This window comes from Oncorhynchus keta, chromosome 34 (genome assembly GCF_023373465.1).
Source record: "Oncorhynchus keta strain PuntledgeMale-10-30-2019 chromosome 34, Oket_V2, whole genome shotgun sequence".
Lineage (NCBI taxonomy): Eukaryota > Metazoa > Chordata > Actinopteri > Salmoniformes > Salmonidae > Oncorhynchus > Oncorhynchus keta.
This window is the reverse complement of record NC_068454.1, coordinates 2,142,879-2,169,638: the sequence shown is the minus strand read 5'-3', so window position 1 is coordinate 2,169,638 and position 26,760 is coordinate 2,142,879. Positions and strand designations below refer to the sequence as shown.

At 45.0% G+C, this 26,760-nt stretch overlaps 1 protein-coding gene and 1 long non-coding RNA gene across 5 annotated transcripts; one reads left to right on the top strand and one right to left on the bottom strand.

Moving 5' to 3' along the window:
• Positions 1–874: 874 nt before the first annotated feature.
• LOC118378680 (dnaJ homolog subfamily B member 6-like) lies at positions 875–24,019 on the bottom strand (the record flags this gene model as incomplete). The annotated part of the gene is made up of 9 exons (XM_052492588.1): positions 23,749–24,019; positions 19,611–19,700; positions 12,370–12,479; positions 12,194–12,250; positions 9,717–9,833; positions 6,591–6,692; positions 3,670–3,799; positions 3,439–3,509; positions 875–1,242 (listed from the first exon to the last, which is right to left on the bottom strand). Coding segments are annotated over exons 2-9 (1,020 nt in total), but the record flags the coding sequence as incomplete, so codon positions are not given.
• On the top strand, positions 3,948–6,121 carry LOC127914934 (uncharacterized). 4 transcript variants are annotated; one of them, XR_008089474.1, is made up of 6 exons: positions 3,948–4,033; positions 4,239–4,272; positions 4,316–4,401; positions 4,701–4,743; positions 5,432–5,505; positions 5,903–6,121. It is a non-coding gene; the product is annotated as an uncharacterized LOC127914934 (long non-coding RNA). The 4 variants fall into 4 exon arrangements; XR_008089476.1 differs by having other exon boundaries at positions 4,316–4,444; XR_008089473.1 differs by lacking the exon at positions 3,948–4,033 and adding an exon at positions 4,066–4,151.
• Positions 24,020–26,760: the final 2,741 nt, after the last annotated feature.

Sequence of the window (26,760 nt, the reverse complement as noted above, 5' to 3'; positions counted from 1 at the left end):
TCACACACACACTCACTCACTCACACTCAGCACACACACACTCACACACACACTCACCACACACTCACCACTCACTCACTCACTCACTCACACTCACTCACTCACACTCACTCACACTCACTCACTCACACTCACTCACTCACACACACACTCACTCACTCACACTCAGCACACACACACTAACACACACACACTCACCACTCACTCACACACTCACTCACACACACTCACACTCACTCACACTCACTCACACTCACTCACACTCACCACTCACTCACACTCACTCACACTCAGCACACACTCACCACACACACTCGCACACACACTCACACACACACTCACCACACACTCACCACTCACTCACACTCACTCACACACTCACTCACTCACACTCACTCACACTCACACACTCACACACTCACTCACCACACACTCACCTCACACTCACCACACACTCACCACACACACACACACACTCACACACACTCACTCACACACTCACCACTCACTCACACTCACTCACACTCACTCACACTCACTCACACTCACTCACACTCACTCACTCACACTCACTCACTCACACTCACTCACCACACACTAACCACACACTCACCACACACTCACCTCACACACACACACACACTCAACACACCATACAACCACACTTTTTATTTTTCACAGTGGTGCTGCTGGTGGTTTTAGCAGCCGGCTCCTCAGTGGCTCCCTGCTCCTGGAGGTGGTTGAGGAACCCCCTGTGGTCCAGTGGAGAGGGGCTGCTGTGTGGTGACATGTCCCCTGACCCTGACCTCTTCTTTGGTGCTGTTGACTGGCCTGGGCCAAGGTCTAGGACCACTCTCCCCACCCCAACCCCCGCCTCACCCCCAACCTCTACCATCACCACACCCCCAGCACCTGAGATGACGTCTGGTGCTGAAGCCGACGCTCTCTGCTGGGCCTCCATCTCAGACAGGCTGTAGGCCAGGGCCATCTGGAGATCTTCATCATCATCCTCTTCCTCCCTGGGGACGTCAGGGTAGTGGAAGTAGGGGGCTGAGCTGAAGGAGCGCTGGGCCATAGACCGGGGGCCGGAGCCGGGTCGGTGTGGATGGGTCTGGAGCTCCACAGGTAATGCCCTCTCTGCCTGCTGCTGAAGGTGTTGCCTGGGAGTCTGTGAGGGTTGGCTAGGGGGCAGGCTGTCTCTCTTGCTGAGCTCCAGAGCCAAGGCCAACTCATCCTCCACACCTGGGGGAAAGGAGGGGGACATGAGGGGGTTAGGAGGTGGACAGGAGGGGGTTAGGAGGGGAGAGGAGGGGGTTAGGAGGGGGAGAGGAGGGGGTTAGGAGGGGGACAGGAGGGGGTTAGGAGGGGGAGAGGAGGGGTTAGGATGTGGAGAGGAGGGGGTTAGGAGGGGGAGAGGAGGGGGTTAGGAGGGGGACAGGAGGGGGTTAGGAGGGGGAGAGGAGGAGGTTAGGAGGGGGACAGGAGGGGGTTAGGAGGGGGACAGGAGGGGGTTAGGAGGGGGACAGGAGGGGATAGGAGGTGGACAGGAGGGGGTTAGGAGGGGGACAGGAGGGGGTTAGGAGGGGGACAGGAGGGGTTAGGAGGGGGAGAGGAGGGGGTTAGGAGGGGGACAGGAGGGGTTAGGAGGGGGAGAGGAGGGGGTTAGGAGGGGGACAGGAGGGGGTTAGGAGGGGAGAGGAGGGGTTAGGAGGGGGACAGGAGGGGGTTAGGAGGGGGAGAGGAGGGGGTTAGGAGGGGGACAGGAGGGGGTTAGGAGGGGAGAGGAGGGGGTTAGGATGGGGAGAGGAGGGGGTTAGGAGGGGGAGAGGAGGGGGTTAGGAGGGGGACAGGAGGGGGTTAGGAGGGGGACAGGAGGAGGTTAGGAGGGGGACAGGAGGGGGTTAGGAGGGGGACAGGAGGGGGTTAGGAGGGGGACAGGAGGGGATAGGAGGTGGACAGGAGGGGGTTAGGAGGGGGACAGGAGGGGGTTAGGAGGGGGACAGGAGGGGGTTAGGAGGGGGAGAGGAGGGGGTTAGGAGGGGGACAGGAGGGGGTTAGGAGGGGGAGAGGAGGGGGTTAGGAGGGGGACAGGAGGGGGTTAGGAGGGGGAGAGGAGGGGTTAGGAGGGGGACAGGAGGGGTTAGGAGGGGGACAGGAGGGGATAGGAGGTGGACAGGAGGGGGTTAGGAGGGGGACAGGAGGGGGTTAGGAGGGGGACAGGAGGGGATAGGAGGTGGACAGGAGGGGGTTAGGAGGTGGACAGGAGGGGTTAGGAGGGGGACAGGAGGGGGTTAGGAGGGGGACAGGAGGGGGTTAGGAGGGGAGAGGAGGGGGTTAGGAGGGGGACAGGAGGGGGTTAGGAGGGGGAGAGGAGGGGGTTAGGAGGGGGACAGGAGGGGGTTAGGAGGGGGACAGGAGGGGATAGGAGGTGGACAGGAGGGGGTTAGGAGGGGGACAGGAGGGGGTTCAGGAGTGGGGACAGGAGGGCCTAAAAGGTGGACAGGATGGGGGTTAGGAGGTGGACAGGAGGGGGTTAGGAGGGGGACAGGAGGGGGTTAGGAGGGGGACAGGAGGGGGTTAGGAGGGGGACAGGAGGGGTTAGGAAGGGGACAGGAGGAGGTTAGGAGGGGGACAGGAGGGAATAGGAGGGGGCAGGAGGGGGACAGGATGGGGAAAGGAGGGGGACAGGAGGGGATAGGAGGGGGACAGGAGGGGATAGGAGGGGGCACGAGGGGATAGGAGGGGGACAGGAAGGAATAGGAGGGGGCAGGAGGGGGCAGGAGGGGATAGGAGGGGGCAGGAGGGGGCAGGAGGGGATAGGAGAGGGCAGGAGGGACAGGAGGGGGCAGGAGGGGATAGGAGGGGGACAGGAGGGAATAGGAGGGGGCAGGAGGGGTTAGGAGGGGTTAGGAGGGAGACAGAAGGGGGTTAGGAGGGGGACATGTGGGGGTTAGTAATCAAATCAAATTTATTTATATAGCCCTTCATACATCCTGATATCTCAAAGTGCTGTACAGAAACCCAGCCTAAAACATCAAACAGCAAGCAATGCAGGTGTAGAAGCACGGTGGCAGGAAAAACTCCCTACAAAGGCCAAAACCTAGGAAGAAACCTAGAGAGGAACCAGGCTATTGGGGTGGCAGTCCTTCTTCTGGCTCTGCCGGGTGGAGATTATAACAGAACATGACCAAGATGTTCAAATGTTCATAAATGACCAGCATGGTCCAATAATAATAATCACAGGCAGAACAGTTGAAACTGGAGCAGCAGCACGGCCAGGTGGACTGGGGACAGCAAGGAGTCATCATGTCAGGTAGTCCTGAGTTAGGAGGTGGTTAGGAGGGGGACAGGAGGAAGAATAACCCAGACACAGCTAGTCAGGAACAGTTGACAAGGGACTGAATGAGGGGAGGGAGGGACACAGGGAGGATGGATTACCATTGATGAGCACCGTCTTCAAGACCCCGTCTTCCTCGATCTCTGTTCTCTCCTGACCGTTTTCTTTGATCCTGTTGACAAGAACAGTCTGTCACCGCCCATATCATCATATTTAGGGAACCTGTTTCCCTCACATGACCAATGCAGAGACACAAACACCGGAACAAATGGTACCATTCGTTTTACACTAAATAGGGTTTATGGTGCAAATTGGGATGCAGATTTACTGACTTCTTGGTGGCGGTGCGTCTGCCGTTGATGACACGCGTCGAGGTGGAGACAGACTTGAAATTCCCTCCTCCGATGCTGTCCATCCAATCCATTCCAGCCATGGAGGACGAGGAAGAGGTGAAGTCGTGCACTGTGAAAGAGGGAGGAAGAGGAGGAAGAGGTGAAGTCGTGCACTGTGAAAGAGGGAGGAGGACAAGGAAGAGGTGAAGTCGTGCACTGTGAAAGAGGGAGGAAGAGGAGGAAGAGGTGAAGACAGACTTGAAATTCCCTCCTCCGATGCTGTCCATCCAATCCATTCCAGCCATGGAGGACGAGGAAGAGGTGAAGTCGTGCACTGTGAAAGAGGGAGGAAGAGGAGGAAGAGGTGAAGACAGACTTGAAATTCCCTCCTCCGATGCTGTCCATCCAATCCATTCCAGCCATGGAGGACGAGGAAGAGGTGAAGTCGTGCACTGTGAAAGAGGGAGGAAGAGGAGGAAGAGGTGAAGTCGTGCACTGTGAAAGAGGGAGGACGAGGAGGAAGAGGTGAAGTCGTTGCACTGTGAAAGAGGGAGGACGAGGAGGAAGAGGTGAAGTCGTGCACTGTGAACGAGGGAGGAAGAGGTGAAGTCATGCACTGTGAAGGAGGGAGGAAGAGGAGGAAGAGGTGAAGTCATGCACTGTGAAAGAGGGAGGACGAGGAGGAAGAGGTGAAGTCGTGCACTGTGAAAGAGGGAGGACGAGGAGGAAGAGGTGAAGTCGTGCACTGTGAAAGAGGGAGGACGAGGAGGAAGAGGTGAAGTCGTAAACTGTGAAAGAGGGAGGAAGAGGAGGGAAGAGGTGAAGTCGTGCACTGTGAAAGAGGGAGGACGAGGAGGAAGAGGTGAAGACGTGCACTGTGAAAGAGGGAGGACGAGGAGGAAGAGGTGAAGTCGTGCACTGTGAAGGAGGAAGGAGGAGGAAGAGGTGAAGTCATGCACTGTGAAAGAGGGAGGACGAGGAGGAAGAGGTGAAGTCGTGCACTGTGAAAGAGGGAGGAGGACAAGGAAGAGGTGAAGTCGTGCACTGTGAAAGAGGGAGGAGGACGAGGAAGAGGTGAAGTTGTGCACTGTGAAAGAGGGAGGAGGACAAGGAAGAGGTGAAGTCGTGCACTGTGAAAGAGGGAGGAAGAGGAGGAAGAGGTGAAGTCGTGCACTGTGAAAGAGGGAGGACGAGGAGGAAGAGGTGAAGTCGTGCACTGTGAAAGAGGGAGGAGGACAAGGAAGAGGTGAAGTCATGCACTGTGAAAGAGGGAGGAAGAGGAGGAAGAGGTGAAGTCGTGCACTGTGAAAGTGGGAGGATGAGGAGGAAGAGGTGAAGTCGTGCACTGTGAAAGAGGGAGGACGAGGAGGAAGAGGTGAAGTCGTGCACTGTGAAAGAGGGAGGACGAGGAGGAAGAGGTGAAGTCGTGCACTGTGAAAGAGGGAGGACGAGGAGGAAGAGGTGAAGTCGTGCACTGTGAAAGAGGGAGGAAGAGGAGGAAGAGGTGAAGTCATGCACTGTGAAAGAGGGAGGAAGAGGAGGAAGAGGTGAAGTCGTGCACTGTGAAAGAGGGAGGAAGAGGAGGAAGAGGTGAAGTCGTGCACTGTGAAAGAGGGAGGACGAGGAGGAAGAGGTGAAGTCGTGCACTGTGAAAGAGGGAGGACGAGGAGGAAGAGGTGAAGTCGTGCACTGTGAAAGAGGGAGGACGAGGAGGAAGAGGTGAAGTCATGCACTGTGAAAGAGGGAGGAGGACGAGGAAGAGGTGAAGTCGTGCACTGTGAACGAGGGAGGAAGAGGTGAAGTCATGCACTGTGAAAGAGGGAGGAAAAGGAAGAGGTGAAGTCATGCACTGTGAAAGAGGGAGGACGAGGAGGAAGAGATGAAGTTGTGCACTGTGAAAGAGGGAGGAAGAGGAGGGAGAGGTGAAGTCATGCACTGTGAAAGAGGGAGGAAAAGGAAGAGGTGAAGTCGTGCACTGTGAAAGAGGGAGGACGAGGAGGAAGAGGTGAAGTCGTGCACTGTGAACGAGGGAGGAAGAGGTGAAGTCGTGCACTGTGAAAGAGGGAGGAAAAGGAAGAGGTGAAGTCGTGCACTGTGAAAGAGGGAGGACGAGGAGGAAGAGATGAAGTCGTGCACTGCGAAGGAGGGAGGAAGAGGTGAAGTCATGCACTGTGAAAGAGGGAGGAAGAGGAGGAAGAGGTGAAGTCATGCACTGCGAAGGAGGGAGGAAGAGGTGAAGTCGTGCACTGTGAAAGAGGGAGGACGAGGAGGAAGAGGTGAAGTCGTGCAGTGTGAAGGAGGGAGGAAGAGGTGAAGTCATGCAGTGTGAAGGAGGGAGGAAGAGGTGAAGTCATGCAGTGTGAAGGAGGGAGGAAGAGGTGAAGTCATGCAGTGTGAAGGAGGGAGGAAGAGGAAGAGGTGAAGTCATGCAGTGTGAAGGAGGGAGGAAGAGGAAGAGGTGAAGTCAGGCAGTGTGGAGGAGGGAGGAAGAGGAAGAGGTGAAGTCATGCAGTGTTCAGGAGGGAGGAAGAGGGGAAGTCATGCACTGTGAAGGAGGGAGGAAGAGGTGAAGTCATGCACTGTGAAGGAGGGAGGAAGAGGGGAAGTCATGCACTGTGGAGGAGGGAGGAAGAGGTGAAGTCATGCACAGTGAAGGAGGGAGGAAGAGGGGAAGTCATGCACTGTGAAGGAGGGAGGACGAGGACCAGTCAGATAAACTATACTGTGACTGGAGCTGATAGAATTGTGTTGTAACTGTGTAATACATGTGTTAAAACCCTCTTATTATAGAATTGTGTCCCAAATGACACCCTATTCTCTACATAGAGCTTTGACCAGAGCCCTATCAGCGCAGTCGAACGTAGTGCACTACATAGGGAATAGGGTGACATTTGGGATCCAGATATTGTTTTATTACGGACCTCCAGCAGAGGGGAAGGAGAAAAACCGGCTTGGGCCGAGCCTCGAAGTGCCAGGATGTCCATGGAAGCCACTGTGCATCCCTCCTCCGAAGGCAAAGTCATCTGAGAGGACAGAGATAACAGAGAGACTATGAGGACAGAGATAACAGAGAGACTATGAGGACAGAGATAACAGAGAGACTATGAGGACAGTGATAACAGAGACTATGAGGACAGAGATAACAGAGAGACTACGAGGACAGAGATAACAGAGAGACTACGAGAACAGAGATAACAGAGAGACTATGAGGACAGTGATAACAGAGAGACTATGAGGACAGAGATAACAGAGAGACTATGAGGACAGAGATAACAGAGAGACTACGAGAACAGAGATAACAGAGAGACACTGAGGACAGTGATAACAGAGAGACTATGAGGACAGTAACAGGGACAGAGAGACTATGAGGACAGAGATAACAGAGAGACTATAAGGACAGAGATAACAGAGAGACTATGAGGACAGAGATAACAGAGAGACTATGAGGACAGAGATAACAGAGAGACTATGAGGACAGTGATAACAGAGAGACTATGAGGACAGTGATAACAGAGAGACTATGAGGACAGTGATAACAGAGAGACTATGAGGACAGTGATAACAGAGAGACTATGAGGACGGTGATAACAGAGGGACTATGAGGACAGTGATAACAGAGAGACTATGAGGACAGTGATAACAGAGAGACTACGAGGACGGTGATAACAGAGAGACTATGAGGACAGTGATAACAGAAAGACTACGAGGACGGTGATAACAGAGAGACTATGAGGACGGTGATAACAGAGAGACTATGAGGACAGTGACAACAGAGACTATGAGGACAGTGATAACAGAGAGACTATGAGGACAGTGATAACAGAGAGACTATGAGGACAGTGATAACAGAGACTATGAGGACAGTGATAACAGAGAGACTATGAGGACAGTGATAACAGAGAGACTATGAGGACAGTGATAACAGAGAGACTATGAGGACAGTGATAACAGACAGACTACAGGGACAGTGATAACAGAGAGACTATGAGGACAGTGATAACAGAGAGACTATGAGGACAGTGATAACAGAGAGACTACGAGGACAGTGATAACAGAGAGACTACGAGGACAGTGATAACAGAGAGACTATGTGGACAGTGATAACAGAGAGACTATGAGGATAGAGATAACAGAGAGACTATGAGGACAGTGATAACAGAGAGACTACGAGGACAGTGATAACAGAGAGACTACGAGGACAGTGATAACAGAGATACTATGAGGACAGTGATAACAGAGAGACTATGAGGACAGTGATAACAGAGAGACTACGAGGACAGTGATAACAGAGAGACTATGAGAACAGTGATAACAGAGAGACTACTGAGGAGAACAGTGATAACAGAGAGACTGAGGACAGTGATAACAGAGAGACTATGAGGACAGTGATAACAGAGAGACAGTGATAACAGAGAGACTATGAGGACAGTGATAACAGAGAGACTATGAGGACAGTGATAACAGAGAGACTATGAGGACAGTGATAACAGAGAGACTATGAGAACAGTGATAACAGAGAGACTATGAGGACAGTGATAACAGAGAGACTATGAGGACAGTGATAACAGAGAGACTGAGGACAGTGGTATCAGAGAGACTATGAGGACAGTGACAACAGAGAGACTACGAGGACAGTGATAACAGAGAGACTATGAGGACAGTGATAACAGAGACTGAGGACAGAGATAACAGAGAGACTGAGGACAGTGACAACAGAGAGACTATGAGGACAGTGATAACAGAGAGACAGTGATAACAGAGAGACTATGAGGACAGTGATAAGAGAGAGACTATGAGTACAGTGATAACAGAGAGACTATGAAGACAGTGATAACAGAGAGACGATGAGTACAGTGATAACAGAGAGACTATGAGGACAGTGATAACAGAGAGACCGTCTGATGAGGACAGTGATAACAGAGAGACGATGAGGACAGTGATAACAGAGAGACTACGAGGCCAGTGATAACAGAGAGACTACGAGGACAGTGATAACAGAGAGACTACGAGGACAGTGATATCAGAGAGACTACGAGGACAGTGAAAACAGAGAGACTATGAGGACAGTGATAACAGAGAGACTATGAGGACAGAGATAACCAGAGAGACTACGAGGACAGTGACAACAGAGAGACTATGAGGACAGAGATAACAGAGAGACTATGAGGACAGTGATAACAGAGAGACTATGAGGACAGTGATAACAGAGAGACTATGAGGACAGTGATAACAGAGAGACTATGAGGACAGTGACAACAGAGAGATTATGAGGACAGTGACAACAGAGAGACTATGAGGACAGTGATAACAGAGAGACTATGAGGACAGTGATAACAGAGAGACTGCCAATTTGTGAGGACAGTCGCTCTGGATAAGAGTGATAACAGAGTCTGCTAAATGACTTAAATGTAAATGTAAAATGTACTACGAGGACAGTGATAACAGAGAGACTACGAGGACAGTGACAACAGAGAGACTATGAGGACAGAGATAACAGAGAGACTATGAGGACAGTGATAACAGAGAGACTATGAGGACAGTGATAACAGAGAGACTATGAGGACAGTGATAACAGAGAGACTATGAGGACAGTGATAACAGAGAGACTATGAGGACAGTGATAACAGAGAGACTATGAGGACAGTGATAACAGAGAGACTATGAGGACAGTGATAACAGAGAGACTATGAGGACAGTGATAACAGAGAGACTACGAGGACAGTGATAACAGAGAGACTATGAGGACAGAGATAACAGAGAGACTATGAGGACAGTGATAACAGAGAGACTATGAGGACAGTGATAACAGAGAGACTATGAGGACAGTGATAACAGAGAGACTATGAGGACAGTGATAACAGAGAGACTACGAGGACAGTGATAACAGAGAGACTACGAGGACAGAGATAACAGAGAGACTATGAAACATAGAAGAAGCAGGTCGTGTTCCGCTTTGTGTGAACTGCTGCGATTCCCCTACGGACTGGTTTCCCGGTCAGATTTAGCCTCGACTAAGGAACACATAAAGTCGTAGGATATTGACCCACCGAAGAAATGTGCAAAAGGATCCTGGCCTCCAAAGAATTCCTGAAACACTTCCTCTGGACTCCGGAATGTAAAGGTGCACCCTGGGAAGTCTTCCGGAGTGGGATGGCTACTGGAGCCTGGTGGGAGGGAGGGAGAGAAGGGATACATTTTGATTGATTAATATGGACACAACCAACATTGTTGATCAAAAACAGAGCAGAATAGATGATGTAATTGTAGACAACTCTATAAAACTTGACATGCGTAAACCCCTGGTTCTATGAGAATACAGTGAGATGTCACTTATGGGATGCGTCTTAGGGCAGGGTCACAAGCTCAAAGTATCCAAATCACAAAGCGTCTGTTGGAGACAGACAGGTCGAGTGGCGAATGAGGTGAACAGCTCTCCTCCATAAACAAAAAGAGCCACAATGCCTGCCGATTGGTCACGAACGAATGTACCGCTCTTCCTTTTTACGGGAAAAAGTGGTCACACATCTCACTCGTATTCTCACAGGACCACACGTGTCCCTTATTATGGTGTATGGCCAATTCCCGTGACGCTTCCGAAAGCAGGGTTCTCACGGCCTTCCGAGGCTCCGAACACCGAGGACGGTATGAAGGTGCATTTAATAGCAGGAGGAAAAAGACACAAAGTCTTGGTCACTCTTGTGCCATACACGTTCTATCCACGCCCTTCTTTCGAAGAAGTAAATGGAGGCAGGTTGAAAGCATAAGCTCTAAGGCGAAACAATTGTAATTGCAAGGGTGTGATAACACGCCCAGTCCAAGTGCGAAGAGATCTATGGTGGCTAGACATTATCTCTCCCAGATCTGGTTCACCACCTGGGCTAAAAAATGTTTAAAAAATTTATCTGGGTTTATAAATATCCGGGTTCTGTAATCCTCTGTTTTGCTATAGTACAATCAGATCCGATCTGGCTGTTTTTTGAGACTTTTTTTATTTATTTGTTATTTTTCAGAAAATAATCAGATAGGATCATTCTGATCCAGATGCCATAATCTGGCCTTTCTGTGATTTGAACAGGCACGTCGCCATCTACTGGACAGGTTGCGTTACTACTTCGACACTGTCATAGGGAAACAGAGATGAGTGAACTACATGAATAAAGATACCTAGATTTTAAAAAAGAATAGAGCCTGCATATCCACTTATAAGTGCGTAGATGCATTTATTTGAGACTTCTCAATATAACAACTGATCACATACCTACAGTCCATTTAACATAAACCTTTTGGGGTGGCAGGTAGCCTAGTGGTTAGAGTGTTGGACTTGGAACCGAAGGTTCAAGCTCAATTCCCCTGAACTGACAAGGTACAAATCTGTGTTCTACCCCTGAACAAGGCTGTTAACCCACTGTTTGACTCACCTAGTTAAATAAATAAAAAAATCACATGTAAGAAACTGTTCTAAACTTCCTCACATTTCTTGGATTTATCTTCTTCATCTTTTCTAAATCCTCCCTTCCAGTGGGATCAAGATAATCCAGATTTTCAGCATCAAAACTATCCTATTTACTATCTTTTGAATTTTGAAAAAAATGCAAAAACGTAATTTAATCCTGACTAAAAAGGTCAAATTGGATGAACAAATCCTTACCCATATCTGGAGGATCAGAATCACATATTTCAGTTTTTAAAAAATATTTCAGTTATTTATTTATTTTTCTGTTAAAATTCTAACATTTAATCCTATCTGATCGCCGAAATCCGCTTAGGTAACTTTTGAACAACTGGGAATGGAATCTCCCCCATATAGGGGATTTCCTCTGGACAAAAAGTTCCACATTCAATACACCTGGGACTTGAGTCACGCATAGTAAAAGTAGGTGTGCTCTGCTCCACAGAATCATCTTAACAGTTAGTCTGTGTAGACACAGAAGAGCGTGTGCCACCCTGGAGGTTGATGTATACCACGACAGTAGTCTGTGTAGACACAGAAGAGCGTGTGCCACCCTGGCGGTTGATGTATACCACGACAGTAGTATTGTCCGCCCCTGACAAGGATGTGACAAATTCAAAGGAAAGGGCAGAAAGTGTATCAATGCATTAAACACTGTCAGCAGTTCAAAGGTCATTTATACACGCCTGGCGGAGCTGTGGGGACCACAATGCGTTTATTGCTCTTCTCTTAACCTCACGGTCCTACATTCAGCAGAGTTAACCTCACGGTTTCTCTGATAATGGTTCAGTAGGAAGACAGGAATCTAGTCGTGCTAAGGGGAGTTTTTTAGTGAACGCAGTCACTTCCGCAAGGAAGACAGGCGAGAATGACCAGTTGGCGAACGAGTGGCTCCCTTTACGGAGGAGAGGGGCTAACCTCATTCGACACTTGACCTGTCTGTCTCCAACAGACGCTGTGTGATTGCATACTTGGAGCTTGTGACTCGTCCTAAGGCGTATCCCATAAGGGATACCTCGAAAACGTGTTTTAGTAACAGAATCACAAGAGATAGAACAGAGAAGATTCCTTCACCTGTGTTGTTGGGAATTCGGTCTTTGCCATAGGTATCATACGCCTCTCGTTTTCTCCCTGTAAAGATAAGGAGACGTATTCTCACTGTTGTTAACCACGAAGTCCACAGAACAGTGGAGAAAAGGGGTAATAATGAGGTTAACTATAGGTTTAAACCAGGTTGAGGTTGGTCTTACGGTCTGAAAGAACTTCATAGGCCTCAGCCAGCTCCTTAAACTTCCTCTCTGCCTCCTCCTTGTTGTCTGGGTTCTTGTCCGGATGCCATCGCAGAGCCTGTTTCCTGTACCTGAACACACAAACACAGTGACATATTCAATAGCACAAGTAACCATTTTCAATAGCTACATTGTTGGCCTATAAAGGGGCCTCGACATGTATTAAAGCAGCGCCTTATATTGAGAGAAACGTTTGAAGACAACTATTCCCTTTTGGAGGGGACAGCAAAACAGAGGACAAGCCTAAAAGACTATAGAAGACTATAGGAAACATACAGTGGGGCAAAAACGTATTTAGTCAGCCACCAATTGTGCAAGTTCTCCCACTTAAAAAGATGAGAGAGGCCTGTAATTTTCATCATAAGTACACTTCAACTATGACAGACAAAATTAGAAAGAAATCCAGAAAATCACATTGTAGGATTTTTAATGAATTTATTTGCAAATTATGGTGGAAAATAAGTATTTGGTCAATAACAAAAGTGTTTCAATAGTTTGTTATATACCCTTTGTTGGCAATGACAGAGGTCAAACGTTTTCTGTAAGTCTTCACAAGGTTTTCACAAACTGTTGCTGGTATTTTGACCCATTCCTCCATGCAGATCTCCCCTAGAGCAGTGATGTTTTGGGGCTGTTGCTGGGAAACACGGACTTTCAACTCCCTCCAAAGATTTTCTATGGGGTTGAGATCTGGAGACTGGCTAGGCCACTCCAGGAACTTGAAATGCTTCTTACAAAGCCACTCCTTCATTGCCCGGGCGGTGTGTTTGGGATCATTGTCATGCTGAAAGACCCAGCCACGTTTCATCTTCAATGCCCTTGCTGATGGAAGGAGGTTTTCACTCAAAATCTCACGATACATGGCCCCATTCATTCTTTCCTTTACACGGATCAGTCGTCCTGGTCACTTTGCAGAAAAACAGCCCCAAAGCATGATGTTTCCACCCCCATGCTTCACAGGAGGTATGGTGTTTTTTGGATGCAACTCAGCATTCTTTGTCCTCCAAACACGATGAGTTGAGTTTTTACCAAAAAGTTATATTTTGGTTTCATCTGACCAAATGACATTCTCCCAATCTTCTTCTGGATCATCCAAATGCTCTGTAGCAAACTTCAGACGGGCCTGGACATGTACTGGCTTAAGCAGGGGGACACGTCTGGCACTGCAGGATTTGAGTTCCTGGCGGCGTAGTGTGTTACTGATGGTAGGCTTTGTTACTTTGGTCCCAGCTCTCTGCAGGTCATTCACTAGGTCTCCCTGTGTGGTTCTGGGATTTTTGCTCACCGTTCTTGTGATCATTTTAACCCAACGGGGTGAGATCTTGCGTGGAACCCCAGATCGAGGGAGATTATCAGTGGTCTTGTATGTCTTCCATTTTCTAATAATTGCTCCCACAGTTGATTTCTTCAAACCAAGCTGCTTACCTATTGCAGATTCAGTCTTCCCAGCCTGGTGCAGGTCTACAATTTTGTTTCTGGTGTCCTTTGACAGCTCTTTGGTCTTGGCCATAGTGGAGTTTGGAGTGTGACTGTTTGAGGTTGTGGACAGGTGTCTTTTATACTGATAACAAGTTCAAACAGGTGCCATTAATACAGGTAACGAGTGGAGGACAGAGCAGCCTCCCTGTTAGGGATGATACGAATTTTTGCAGATTTTTGTTAAAAATCGCGCAACATTTCAAAGTCATGCTACTCATGCCAGGAATATAGTATATGAATATGATAAGTATGTGTGTATAGAAAACACTCTGAAGTCTCTAAAACTGGTTAAATCGTGTCTGTGGCTATAACAGAACGTGTTTAGGAGTAAAAATCCCTGGTAATACTGTTTACCAAAAACACAAAAAAAATATTCATCCGCCATTCAATGTATTGTCTAAGGCGAAAGAAAATGAATGAGGATCCGCTGTAAACGCCTATAGCTTCCACACGATGTCGCCAGTACTGGCATTTCAAGTCTGCTTTATCCTTGGTTAGATGACGTATAGGCACTTCCTGTCTTGGGGCGCACCACAGGATGTTGTGAAATTGAAAACAATGGACGATGATTTCAAGACTTGCTGCTATCGAATACAGATCAATTTTATAGATCATTAACGTTTATTAATACCGAAGGTTTAGAAAAGTAGTTTGAAGTGATTTGTAAAAGTTTATAGGAAACTTTTGTAATTTTAAAAAGTGATGTTGCGTCTTGTAAAGGGGCATTTTCCTGGATCAGACCGGCTTTCAGCAAATTACATTTTGACTATACAATGACGGATTTAATCGGGAAAAAGACCCAATTGTGATGTTTATGGGACATATAGGAGTGCCAACAAAGAAGCTCGTCGAAGGTAATGAATGTTTTATATTTTATTTCTGCGTTTTGTGTAGCGCCGGCTACCGCAAAATCTTTTGTTTAGGTGTCGTTCAGCTATTTTGGGGGGTGCATGCTATCAGATAATAGCTTCTCATGCTTTCGCCGAAAAGCATTTTACAAATCTGACTTGGTGGCTAGATTCACAACGAGTGTAGCTTTAATTCAGTACCTTGCATGTGTGTTTTAATGAAAGTTTGAGTTTTATCGAGTACTACAGGTGGCGCTCTTTCCTGCAAAGGAACTAAATTCCGCATCATCCCTAAGAGGCTTTAGAAGAAGTTACAGGTCTGTGAGAGCCAGAAATCTTGCTTGTTTGTAGGTGACCAAATAATGTGATTTTCTGGATTTTTTTTTCTCATTTTGTCTGTCTTAGTTTAAGTGTACCTATGATGAAAATTACAGGCCTCTCATCTTTTTAAGTGGGAGAACAAGCACAATTGGTGGCTGACTAAATACTTTTTTGCCCCACTGTATGCAGGAGACTGACAGGACACAACATCTGATGCAGGAGACAAAATCTGAGCATTGAGCTTAAAGAAAGAGAGGATCGTTGGTAACTCAATGCCCGTCCAGGTGGCAAAGAGAGAGAGACAGAGAGAGAGAGAGAGAGAGAGAGAGAGAGAGAGAGAGAGAGAGAGAGAGAGGTCATGAAACAGAGGGTGCATCCCGAATGGCACACCATTCCCTACATAGTGCACTTCCCTGTCTGGCGTTGGTCAAAAGTAGTGCACTATGTAGGGAATAGGGTGCCATAGGGCTCTTGTCTAAAGTAGTGCACTGTGTAGGGAATAGGGTATAAATTGGGATACAGAGGAGTAATTCATGTTTTAAAAGGTTTCTGTGTCTGTCCAGTAACTCTATCAGTCAGTATGGTTGAGTTATCAATAGCTACCGTAAGGATATACAGATAAACCTCACCAGTCTACTATTTAACCTGTAACTAGACAGATAAACCTCACCAGTCTACTATTTAACCTGTAACTAGACAGATAAACCACACCAGTCTACTATTTAACCTGTAACTAACTAGACAGATAAACCTCACCAGTCTACTATTTAACCTGTAACTAGACAGATAAACCTCACCAGTCTACTATTTAACCTGTAACTAACTAGACAGATAAACCTCACCAGTCTACTATTTAACCTGTAACTAACTAGAAATATAAACCTCACCAGTCTACTATTTAACCTGTAACTAGACAGATAAACCTCACCAGTCTACTATTTAACCTGTAACTAGACAGATAAACCTCACCAGTCTACTATTTAACCTGTAACTAGACAGATAAACCTCACCAGTCTACTATTTAACCTGTAACTAGACAGATAAACCACACCAGTCTACTATTTAACCTGTAACTAACTAGACAGATAAACCTCACCAGTCTACTATTTAACCTGTAACTAGACAGATAAACCTCACCAGTCTACTATTTAACCTGTAACTAACTAGACAGATAAACCTCACCAGTCTACTATTTAACCTGTAACTAACTAGAAATATAAACCTCACCAGTCTACTATTTAACCTGTAACTAACTAGAAATATAAACCACACCAGTCTACTATTTAACCTGTAACTAGACAGATAAACCTCACCAGTCTACTATTTAACCTGTAACTAGACAGAAAATCCTCACCAGTCTACTATTTAACCTGTAACTAGACAGAAGATAAACCACACCAGTCTACTATTTAACCTGTAACTAGACAGATAAACCACACCAGTCTACTATTTAACCTGTAACTAACTAGACAGATAAACCACAGCAGTCTACTATTTAACCTGTAACTAGACAGATAAACCTCACCAGTCTACTATTTAACCTGTAACTAGACAGATAAACCTCACCAGTCTACTATTTAACCTGTAACTAGACAGATAAACCTCACCAGTCTACTATTTAACCTGTAACTAGACAGATAAACCACACCAGTCTACTATTTAACCTGTAACTAGACAGATAAACCACACCAGTCTACTATTTAACCTGTAACTAACTAGACAGATAAACCACACCAGTCTACTATTTAACCTGTAACTAACTAGACAGATAAACCACACCAGTCTACTATTTAACCTGTAACTAGACAGATAAACCTCACCAGTCTACTATTTAACCTGTAACTAGACAGATAAACCTCACCAGTCTACTATTTAACCTGTAACTAACTAGACAGATCAACCACACCAGTCTACTATTTAACCTGTAACTAGACAGATAAACCTCACCAGTCTACTATTTAACCTGTAACTAGACAGATAAACCTCACCAGTCTACTATTTAACCTGTAACTAACTAGACAGATCAACCACACCAGTCTACTATTTAACCTGTAACTAACTAGACAGATCAACCACACCAGTCTACTATTTAACCTGTAACTAACTAGACAGATAAACCTCACCAGTCTACTATTTAACCTGTAACTAACTAGACAGATCAACCACACCAGTCTACTATTTAACCTGTAACTAGACAGATAAACCTCACCAGTCTACTATTTAACCTGTAACTAACTAGACAGATCAACCACACCAGTCTACTATTTAACCTGTAACTAGACAGATAAACCTCACCAGTCTACTATTTAACCTGTAACTAACTAGACAGATAAACCACACCAGTCTACTATTTAACCTGTAACTAACTAGACAGATCAACCACACCAGTCTACTATTTAACCTGTAACTAACTAGACAGATCAACCACACCAGTCTACTATTTAACCTGTAACTAACTAGACAGATAAACCTCACCAGTCTACTATTTAACCTGTAACTAACTAGACAGATAAACCACACCAGTCTACTATTTAACCTGTAACTAACTAGACAGATCAACCACACCAGTCTACTATTTAACCTGTAACTAACTAGACAGATCAACCTCACCAGTCTACTATTTAACCTGTAACTAACTAGACAGATCAACCACACCAGTCTACTATTTAACCTGTAACTAACTAGACAGATCAACCACACCAGTCTACTATTTAACCTGTAACTAACTAGACAGATCAACCACACCAGTCTACTATTTAACCTGTAACTAACGAGACAGATAAACCTCACCAGTCTACTATTTAACCTGTAACTAGACAGATAAACCTCACCAGTCTACTATTTAACCTGTAACTAACTAGACAGATCAACCACACCAGTCTACTATTTAACCTGTAACTACACAGATAAACCTCACCAGTCTACTATTTAACCTGTAACTAACTAGACAGATAAACCACACCAGTCTACTATTTAACCTGTAACTAACGAGACAGACAAACCACACCAGTCTACTATTTAACCTGTAACTAACTAGACAGATAAACCACACCAGTCTACTATTTAACCTGTAACTAGACAGATAAACCACACCAGTCTACTATTTAACCTGTAACTAACTAGACAGATAAACCACACCAGTCTACTATTTAACCTGTAACTAACTAGACAGATAAACCACACCAGTCTACTATTTAACCTGTAACTAACTAGACAGATAAACCACACCAGTCTACTATTTAACCTGTAACTAGACAGATAAACCTCACCAGTCTACTATTTAACCTGTAACTAACTAGACAGATAAACCACACCAGTCTACTATTTAACCTGTAACTAACTAGACAGATAAACCTCACCAGTCTACTATTTAACCTGTAACTAGACAGATAAACCTCACCAGTCTACTATTTAACCTGTAACTAGACAGATAAACCTCACCAGTCTACTATTTAACCTGTAACTAACTAGACAGATAAACCTCACCAGTCTACTATTTAATCTGTAACTAGACAGATAAACCTCACCAGTCGACTATTTAACCTGTAACTAGACAGATAAACCTCACCAGTCTACTATTTAACCTGTAACTAGACAGATAAACCTCACCAGTCTACTATTTAACCTGTAACTAGACAGATAAACCACACCAGTCTACTATTTAACCTGTAACTAGACAGATAAACCACACCAGTCTACTATTTAACCTGTAACCGTATAGAATGGAGTGGGGGACAATCATTGTAGAAGTTGTGTACCCCTCCTCAAAGCAGCTGGTCAATGTTTTCACCTCTAGAAGTTGTGTACCCCTCCTCAAAGCAGCTGGTCAATGTTTTGACCTCTAGAAGTTGTGTACCCCTCCTCAAAGCAGCTGGTCAATGTTTTGACCTCTAGAAGTTGTGTACCCCTCCTCAAAGCAGCTGGTCAATGTTATGACCTCTAGAAGTTGTGTACACCTCCTCAAAGCAGCTGGTCAATGTTTTGACCTCTAGAAGTTGTGTACCCCTCCTCAAAGCAGCTGGTCAATGTTTTGACCTCTAGAAGTTGTGTACACCTCCTCAAAGCAGCTGGTCAATGTTATGACCTCTAGAAGTTGTGTACCCCTCCTCAAAGCAGCTGGTCAATGTTTTGACCTCTAGATGCTGTGTACCCCTCCTCAAAGCAGCTGGTCAATGTTTTGACCTCTAGAAGTTGTGTACCCCTCCTCAAAGCAGCTGGTCAATGTTATGACCTCTAGAAGTTGTGTACACCTCCTCAAAGCAGCTGGTCAATGTTTTGACCTCTAGAAGTTGTGTACCCCTCCTCAAAGCAGCTGGTCAATGTTTTGACCTCTAGATGCTGTGTACCCCTCCTCAAAGCAGCTGGTCAATGTCTAAATGTACGTTGTTGTTGTTTTTTTAACTGTATAGCTTTGTGTTTTTATATTGTTTATGTGTCTGAAAAACCTTTGTATTGCTGCTATTTTGGTCAAGTCTGTCTTGTAAAAGAAGATGTTTCATCTCAATAAGACTGACCCGGTCAAAGAATAAAATATAGCATGAATCCTGTACTTACGCCTTCTTAACGTCCTCTGGAGAGGCGCTTCGTGACACTCCCAGAACATCATAATAATCAGTCATGTCTTCTTCACTCCCCCCACTGCAACTGTTGACAACAACAACAACAACAACAACAACAACAACCTCATCAGAGTAGAATACACTCAAGTGGTTTCTCAAAGGCATCAAGTGGTCTGTGAACGAATCTGTTTAGACCCTTTATGGTAACTGTAAGACCCATCAAATATAGGGGTGGCAGCAGTGAAGCCTAGTGGTTAGAGTGTAGAGGTGGCAGTGTAGCCTAGTGGTTAGAGTGTAGAGGTGGCAGTGTAGCCTAGTGGTTAGAGTGTAGAGGTGGCAGTGAAGCCTAGTGGTTAGAGTGTAGAGGAGGCAGGGTAGCCTAGTGGTTAGAGTGTAGAGGTGGCAGCGTAGCCTAGTGGTTAGAGTGTAGAGGTGGCAGCGTAGCCTAGTGGTTAGAGTGTAGAGGTGGCAGCGTAGCCTAGAGGTTAGAGTGTAGAGGTGGCAGCGTAGCCTAGTGGTTAGAGTGGGGAGGTGGCAACATAGTCTAGTGGTTAGAGTGGGGAGGTGGCAACATAGTCTAGTGGTTAGAGTTTAGAGGTGGCAGCGTAGCCTAGTGGTTAGAGTGTAGAGGTGGCAGCGTAGCCTAGTGGTTAGAGTGTAGAGGCGGCAGGGTAGCCTAGTGGTTAGAGTGTAGAGGTGGCAGGGTAGCCTAGTGGTTAGAGTGTAGAGGTGGCAGCGTAGCCTAGTGGTTAGAGTGTAGAGGTGGCAGCGTAGCCTAGTGGTTAGAGTGTAGAGGTGGCAGCGTAGCCTAGTGGTTAGAGTGTAGAGGTGGCAGTGTAGCCTAGTGGTTAGAGTGTAGAGGTGGCAGCGTAGCCTAGTGGTTAGAGTGTAGAGGTGGCAGCGTAGCCTAGTGGTTAGAGTGTAGAGGTGGCAGCGTAGCCTAGTGGTTAGAGTGTAGAGGCGGCAGCGTAGCCTAGTGGTTAGAGTGTAGAGGCGGCAGCGTAGCCTAGTGGTTAGAGTGTAGAGGTGGCAGCGTAGCCTAGTGGTTAGAGTGTAGAGGTGGCAGCGTAGCCTAGTGGTTAGAGTGTAGAGGCGGCAGCGTAGCCTAGTGGTTAGAGTGTAGAGGCGGCAGCGTAGCCTAGTGGTTAGAGTGTAGAGGCGGCAGCGTAGCCTAGTGGTTAGAGTGTAGAGGTGGCAGCGTAGCCTAGTGGTTAGAGTGTAGAGGTGGCAGCGTAGCCTAGTGGTTAGAGTGTAGAGGTGGCAGCGTAGCCTAGTGGTTAGAGTGTAGAGGTGGCAGCGTAGCCTAGTGGTTAGAGTGTAGAGGTGGCAGCGTAGCCTAGTGGTTAGAGTGTAGAGGTGGCAGCGTAGCCTAGAGGTTAGAGTGTAGAGGTGGCAGCGTAGCCTAGTGGTTAGAGTGGGGAGGTGGCAGCATAGTCTAGTGGTTAGAGTGTAGAGGTGGCAGCGTAGCCTAGTGGTTAGAGTGTAGAGGCGGCAGCGTAGCCTAGTGGTTAGAGTGTAGAGGCGGCAGCGTAGCCTAGTGGTTAGAGTGTAGAGGCGGCAGCATAGCCTAGTGGTTAGAGTGTAGAGGCGGCAGCGTAGGCTCATGGTTAGAGTGTAGAGGTGGCAGCGTAGCCTAGCGCTTAGAGTGTAGAGGTGGCAGGTAGCCTAGTGGTTAGAGTGTAGAGGTGGCAGCGTAGCCAAGTGATTAGAGTGTAGAGGTGGCAGGGTAGCCTAGTGGTTAGAGTGTAGAGGTGGCAGCGTAGCCTAGTGGTTAGAGTGTAGAGGTGGCAGCGTAGCCTAGTGGTTAGAGTGTAGAGGTGGCAGCGTAGCCTAGTGGTTAGAGTGTAGAGGTGGCAGCGTAGCCTAGTGGTTAGAGTGTAGAGGTGGCAGCGGCATTAGCCTGTTAAATATTTTTTTTTTTACCCTATAATAACCATCATCTGAGGTTGATGGTTCATCTGTCATCATTTTAGTCTTTGTAAACAAACCATGTGTATCTTTAAATATGTTACATATCCCCAGTCCCCCTCCTTCTACCAACAAACAAAAACAGTGTCATGGTCACGCTGTTGAAATTACACAATTGGCCTTTAAAACAAGTGGACTATTTGACTTGTGAGCTCATTGATAACAACAATTAATGACTGATATGATATAATTGATTCATTTTCCTATTCAGAATGGGGGGGGGGGGCATTCTGTAGTCTGAATCAATCTATCCAAGACCAGCTGAACCAACCGCTAACAGTGGGGGTCTATACGGTCCACTAATTACTGTTACCGGTCCACTAATTACTGTTACCGGTCCACTAATTACTGTTACCGGTCCACCAGTATTTCATCAGATCTGTTCAGCTCCTTCTTGGCTGTAAGTGTGTGTCCCATTTCATCTCATCTTGTGACATACTAAAAAGCTTAAGATATAATAGGATAACTTATAATAGGATAACTTATAATAGGATAACTTATTAAATGATAACATATAATAGGATAACTTATAATAGGATAACTTATAATAGGATAACTTATAATAGGATAACTTATAATAGGATAACTTATTAAATTATAACTTATTAAATTATAACTTATAATAGAATAACTTATAATAGGATAACTTATAATAGGATAACTTATTAAATGATAACTTATTAAATGATAACTTATTAAATGATAACTTATAATAGAATAACTTATAATAGGATAACTTATAATAGGATAACTTATAATAGGATAACTTATAATAGGATAACTTATAATAGAATAACTTATAATAGAATAACTTATAATAGGATAACTTAAAGGATAACTTATTTGTAAGTCGCTCTGGATAAGAGCGTCTGCTAAATGACTTAAATGTAAATGTAAATGTTATAATAGGATAACTTAAAGGATAACTTATAATAGGATAACTTATTAAAGGATAACTTATAATAGGATAACTTATAATAGGATAACTTAAAGGATAACTTATAATAGGATAACTTATTAAAGGATAACTTATAATAGAATAACTTATAATAGAATAACTTATAATAGGATAACTTAAAGGATAACTTATAATAGGATAACTTATTAAAGGATAACTTATAATAGGATAACTTATAATAGGATAACTTATAATAGGACAACTTATAATAGGATAACTTATTAAAGGATAACTTATAATAGGATAACTTAAAGGATAACTTATAATAGGATAACTTATAATAGAATAACTTATAATAGAATAACTTATAATAGGATAACTTAAAGGATAACTTATAATAGGATAACTTATAATAGAATAACTTATAATAGGATAACGTATTAAATGATAACTTATAATAGAATAACGTATAATAGGATAACTTATAATAGGATAACTTGTGAAAGGAACTGTGAGCATCATATGACTGTTTAATGGCATTTTCTTTTACATACATTGTTTTGTAATTCCCTCAGAGTTTATTGGGCCACTAGTCCAGTTGTATTACTGTACTGATACACTGTTTATGTTATTGTATGTATGTTTTGTCTTCAACTGGTGGGATATGACTCGTGGGCTCATGCATCAGCAATGACTAATGATATCATTCGGAGTGGACCGTTATGTAGCCTGTATCACTCTTTCCAGCACCAACAGAATAAACCGCTGTCAGCTGGGCCTGTGAGGTAAATTAATGCCAGTGACCATCCACGGGTATTCCCCCGGAGGTTGGCAATGTGCCTCTGAGTTCTCTGGAAGCACGACAACAATATTATTTGGTTATTTCCAGCTCCTCCCGAGAGAGAGACCTGACATATGACAGCTGCCACCAACACACACACACACACACACATACACACACATACAACACATGCGTCGGGCCGCCGGAGCTAGGTTGTGAGATTTAAACGATATGTTACACTTGAAAATTGGAACGTTTCAGACTAGACAAATGTTTCAATTTTAAGACGTGGACACATTGTAACTAAATATTGCCTCATGTGTTACGCGTGTAGGGAACCGAACATTGGAATGGCGATGTGTATTGTCTGGACCCGAGCTAAAAGAGAAAGACAACTAGTAGGCTACATAACTTGACAGAAAGTCCACACGCAAAAGAAATAAGCCTACGCATGAAAGGATAATGAATATGGATAGCCTACTGTACCTTTTTAGGAGTACCAGCAACTGCTGTCGGTGTCTCAATCTCTCTTCTTAATTGAAAATGGGAAATTAATGATTATGGAGAGCTTCGAGACAGGCGAATAAAGGTGGGTCCAACTGTCCACGGAAGAATTATACAGTATTTCAGAATGTCTAAAGGCTCCTATAGTGAATTCGTTGCCCGTATTCCTCTGTGGCCTGGCCCGCACCATAACGCCGCAGTCCCCCAGCCTCGACACCTCGCCCGTCTCTTGGTATATCTCCACATGACCACGTCACAGTCAGCTGAGCGTCGACAGAGAGGAAAATAGAACGTCTAGAACATGCCAGTGTTTTACCACTACACTTCTCCCCGCCCAGTCTGATAGTTGCATTGTGATCAATGTAGGTCTACAAATTACCAGGGGAAACAATTAATATATCGGCATTTAGGCAACTAACCCAACTCAAGGGAACATAACTAAACGTAATCCCATATACCAGAGTGAACTGAATTAGATACAGTACCAAACATTTTAATTTGAAAGCTATATATACCTCCATGAGTTATTATACAAAAATGCTTCGTGTAAGGATTTAATGAAGCGTAATTCCTACATTTCTTGATTTGGCAGTTAGGCTAATAGATAACAACAGTTCAAGAGCCATTTCCACACAGGCTGCTGATAGTAGAGAATCAGTCCTTCAGTTGTCACTGCTGCCATCTAGTGGCTGGATGAAGAAATAGCAGAAGGACAGCCGTTGGTCTGGACATTGTCATTTGTAGCTGTAACAAAGCCCATTGTTATAAGAACATTTATGGAAATATGCAGAGCAGTATCAAAACGCTGCTCATATTGAAATTATTCTAGTCTTCTTCTTCATAGTGAGCATGTATAAAACACTGTGTAAGTAGCCAACATAGTGCACTTCTTTTAAGAATCCTTAAATTAAACGTCTATGTCGCTTTTCAATCTGAATCTGTGTGTGGAGTGACATTTTAGAGTTCATAGTTGTACTAACATCTCTGGGTGTGACTTCAACTGTATACCTTCTAGGCCTGTACTACTCTAGCAGACATAAAGCCTGTTCTAGTCTAGTAGACATCAAACCTGTTCTAGTCTAGTAGACATTAAGCCTGTTCTAGTCTAGTAGACATCAAACCTGTTCTAGTCTAGCAGACATAAAACCTGTTTCTAGTCTAGTAGACATCAAACCTGTTCTAGTCTAGTCGACATCAAACCTGTTCTAGTCTAGTAGACATCAAACCTGTTCTAGTCTAGTAGAGATACAAACCTGTTCTAGTCTAGTAGACATCAAACCTGTTCTAGTCTAGCAGACATCAAACCTGTTCTACTCTAGCAGACAAAGCAGACATCAAACCTGTACTACTCTAGCAGACATAAAGTCTGTTCTAGTCTAGCAGACATCAAACCTGTTCTAGTCTAGCAGACATAAAGCCTGTTCTAGTCTAGTAGACATCAAACCTGTTCTAGTCTAGTAGACATCAAACCTGTTCTAGTCTAGCAGACATAAAGCCTGTTCTAGTCTAGTAGACATCAAACCTGTTCTAGTCTAGCAGACATAAAGCCTGTTCTAGTCTAGCAGACATCAAACCTGTTCTAGTCTAGCAGACATTAAGCCTGTTCTAGTCTAGCAGATATCAAACCTGTACTACTCTAGCAGACATAAAGTCTGTTCTAGTCTAGCAGACATTAAGCCTGTTCTAGTCTAGTAGACATAAAACCTGTTCTAGTCTAGCAGACATAAAGCCTGTTCTAGTCTAGTAGACATCAAACCTGTTCTAGTCTAGTAGACATAAAGCCTGTTCTAGTCTAGTAGACATCAAACCTGTTCTAGTCTAGTAGACATCAAACCTGTTCTAGTCTAGTAGACATCAAACCTGTTCTAGTCTAGTAGACATCAAACCTGTTCTAGTCTAGTAGACATCAAACCTGTTCTAGTCTAGTAGACATAAAGCCTGTTCTACTCTAGTAGACATCAAACCTGTTCTAGTCATAAAGTAGACATCAAACCTGTTCTAGTCTAGTAGACATCAAAACCTGTTCCTAGTAGTTCTAGTCTAGCAGACATCAAACCTGTTCTACTCTAGCAGACATCAATCCTGTTCTAGTCTAGTAGACATCAAACCTGTTCTACTCTAGTAGACATCAAACCTGTTCTAGTCTAGCAGACATCAAACCTGTTCTAGTCTAGCAGACATCAAACCTGTTCTAGTCTAGTAGACATCAAACCTGTTCTACTCTAGTAGACATCAAACCTGTTCTAGTCTAGCAGACATCAAACCTGTTCTACTCTAGCAGACATCAAAGCCTGTTCTACTCTAGCAGACATAAAGCCTGTTCTACTCTAGCAGACATCAAACCTGTTCTAGTCTAGTAGACATCAAACCTGTTCTAGTCTAGCAGACATCAAACCTGTTCTAGTCTAGCAGACATCAAACCTGTTCTAGTCTAGCAGACATCAAACCTGTTCTAGTCTAGCAGACATCAAACCTGTTCTAGTCTAGTAGACATCAAACCTGTTCTAGTCTAGCAGACATCAAACCTGTTCTAGTCTAGCAGACATCAAACCTGTTCTAGTCTAGTAGACATCAAACCTGTTCTACTCTAGTAGACATCAAACCTGTTCTAGTCTAGTAGACATCAAACCTGTTCTACTCTAGCAGACATAAAGCCTGTTCTAGTCTAGCAGACATAAAGCCTGTTCTAGTCTAGCAGACATCAAACCTGTTCTAGTCTAGTAGACATCAAACCTGTTCTAGTCTAGCAGACATCAAACCTGTTCTAGTCTAGTAGACATCAAACCTGTTCTAGTCTAGTAGACATCAAACCTGTTCTAGTCTAGTAGACATCAAACCTGTTCTAGTCTAGTAGACATCAAACCTGTTCTAGTCTAGTAGACATCAAACCTGTTCTAGTCTAGCAGACATCAAACCTGTTCTAGTCTAGTAGACATCAAACCTGTTCTAGTCTAGTAGACATCAAACCTGTTCTAGTCTAGTAGACATCAAACC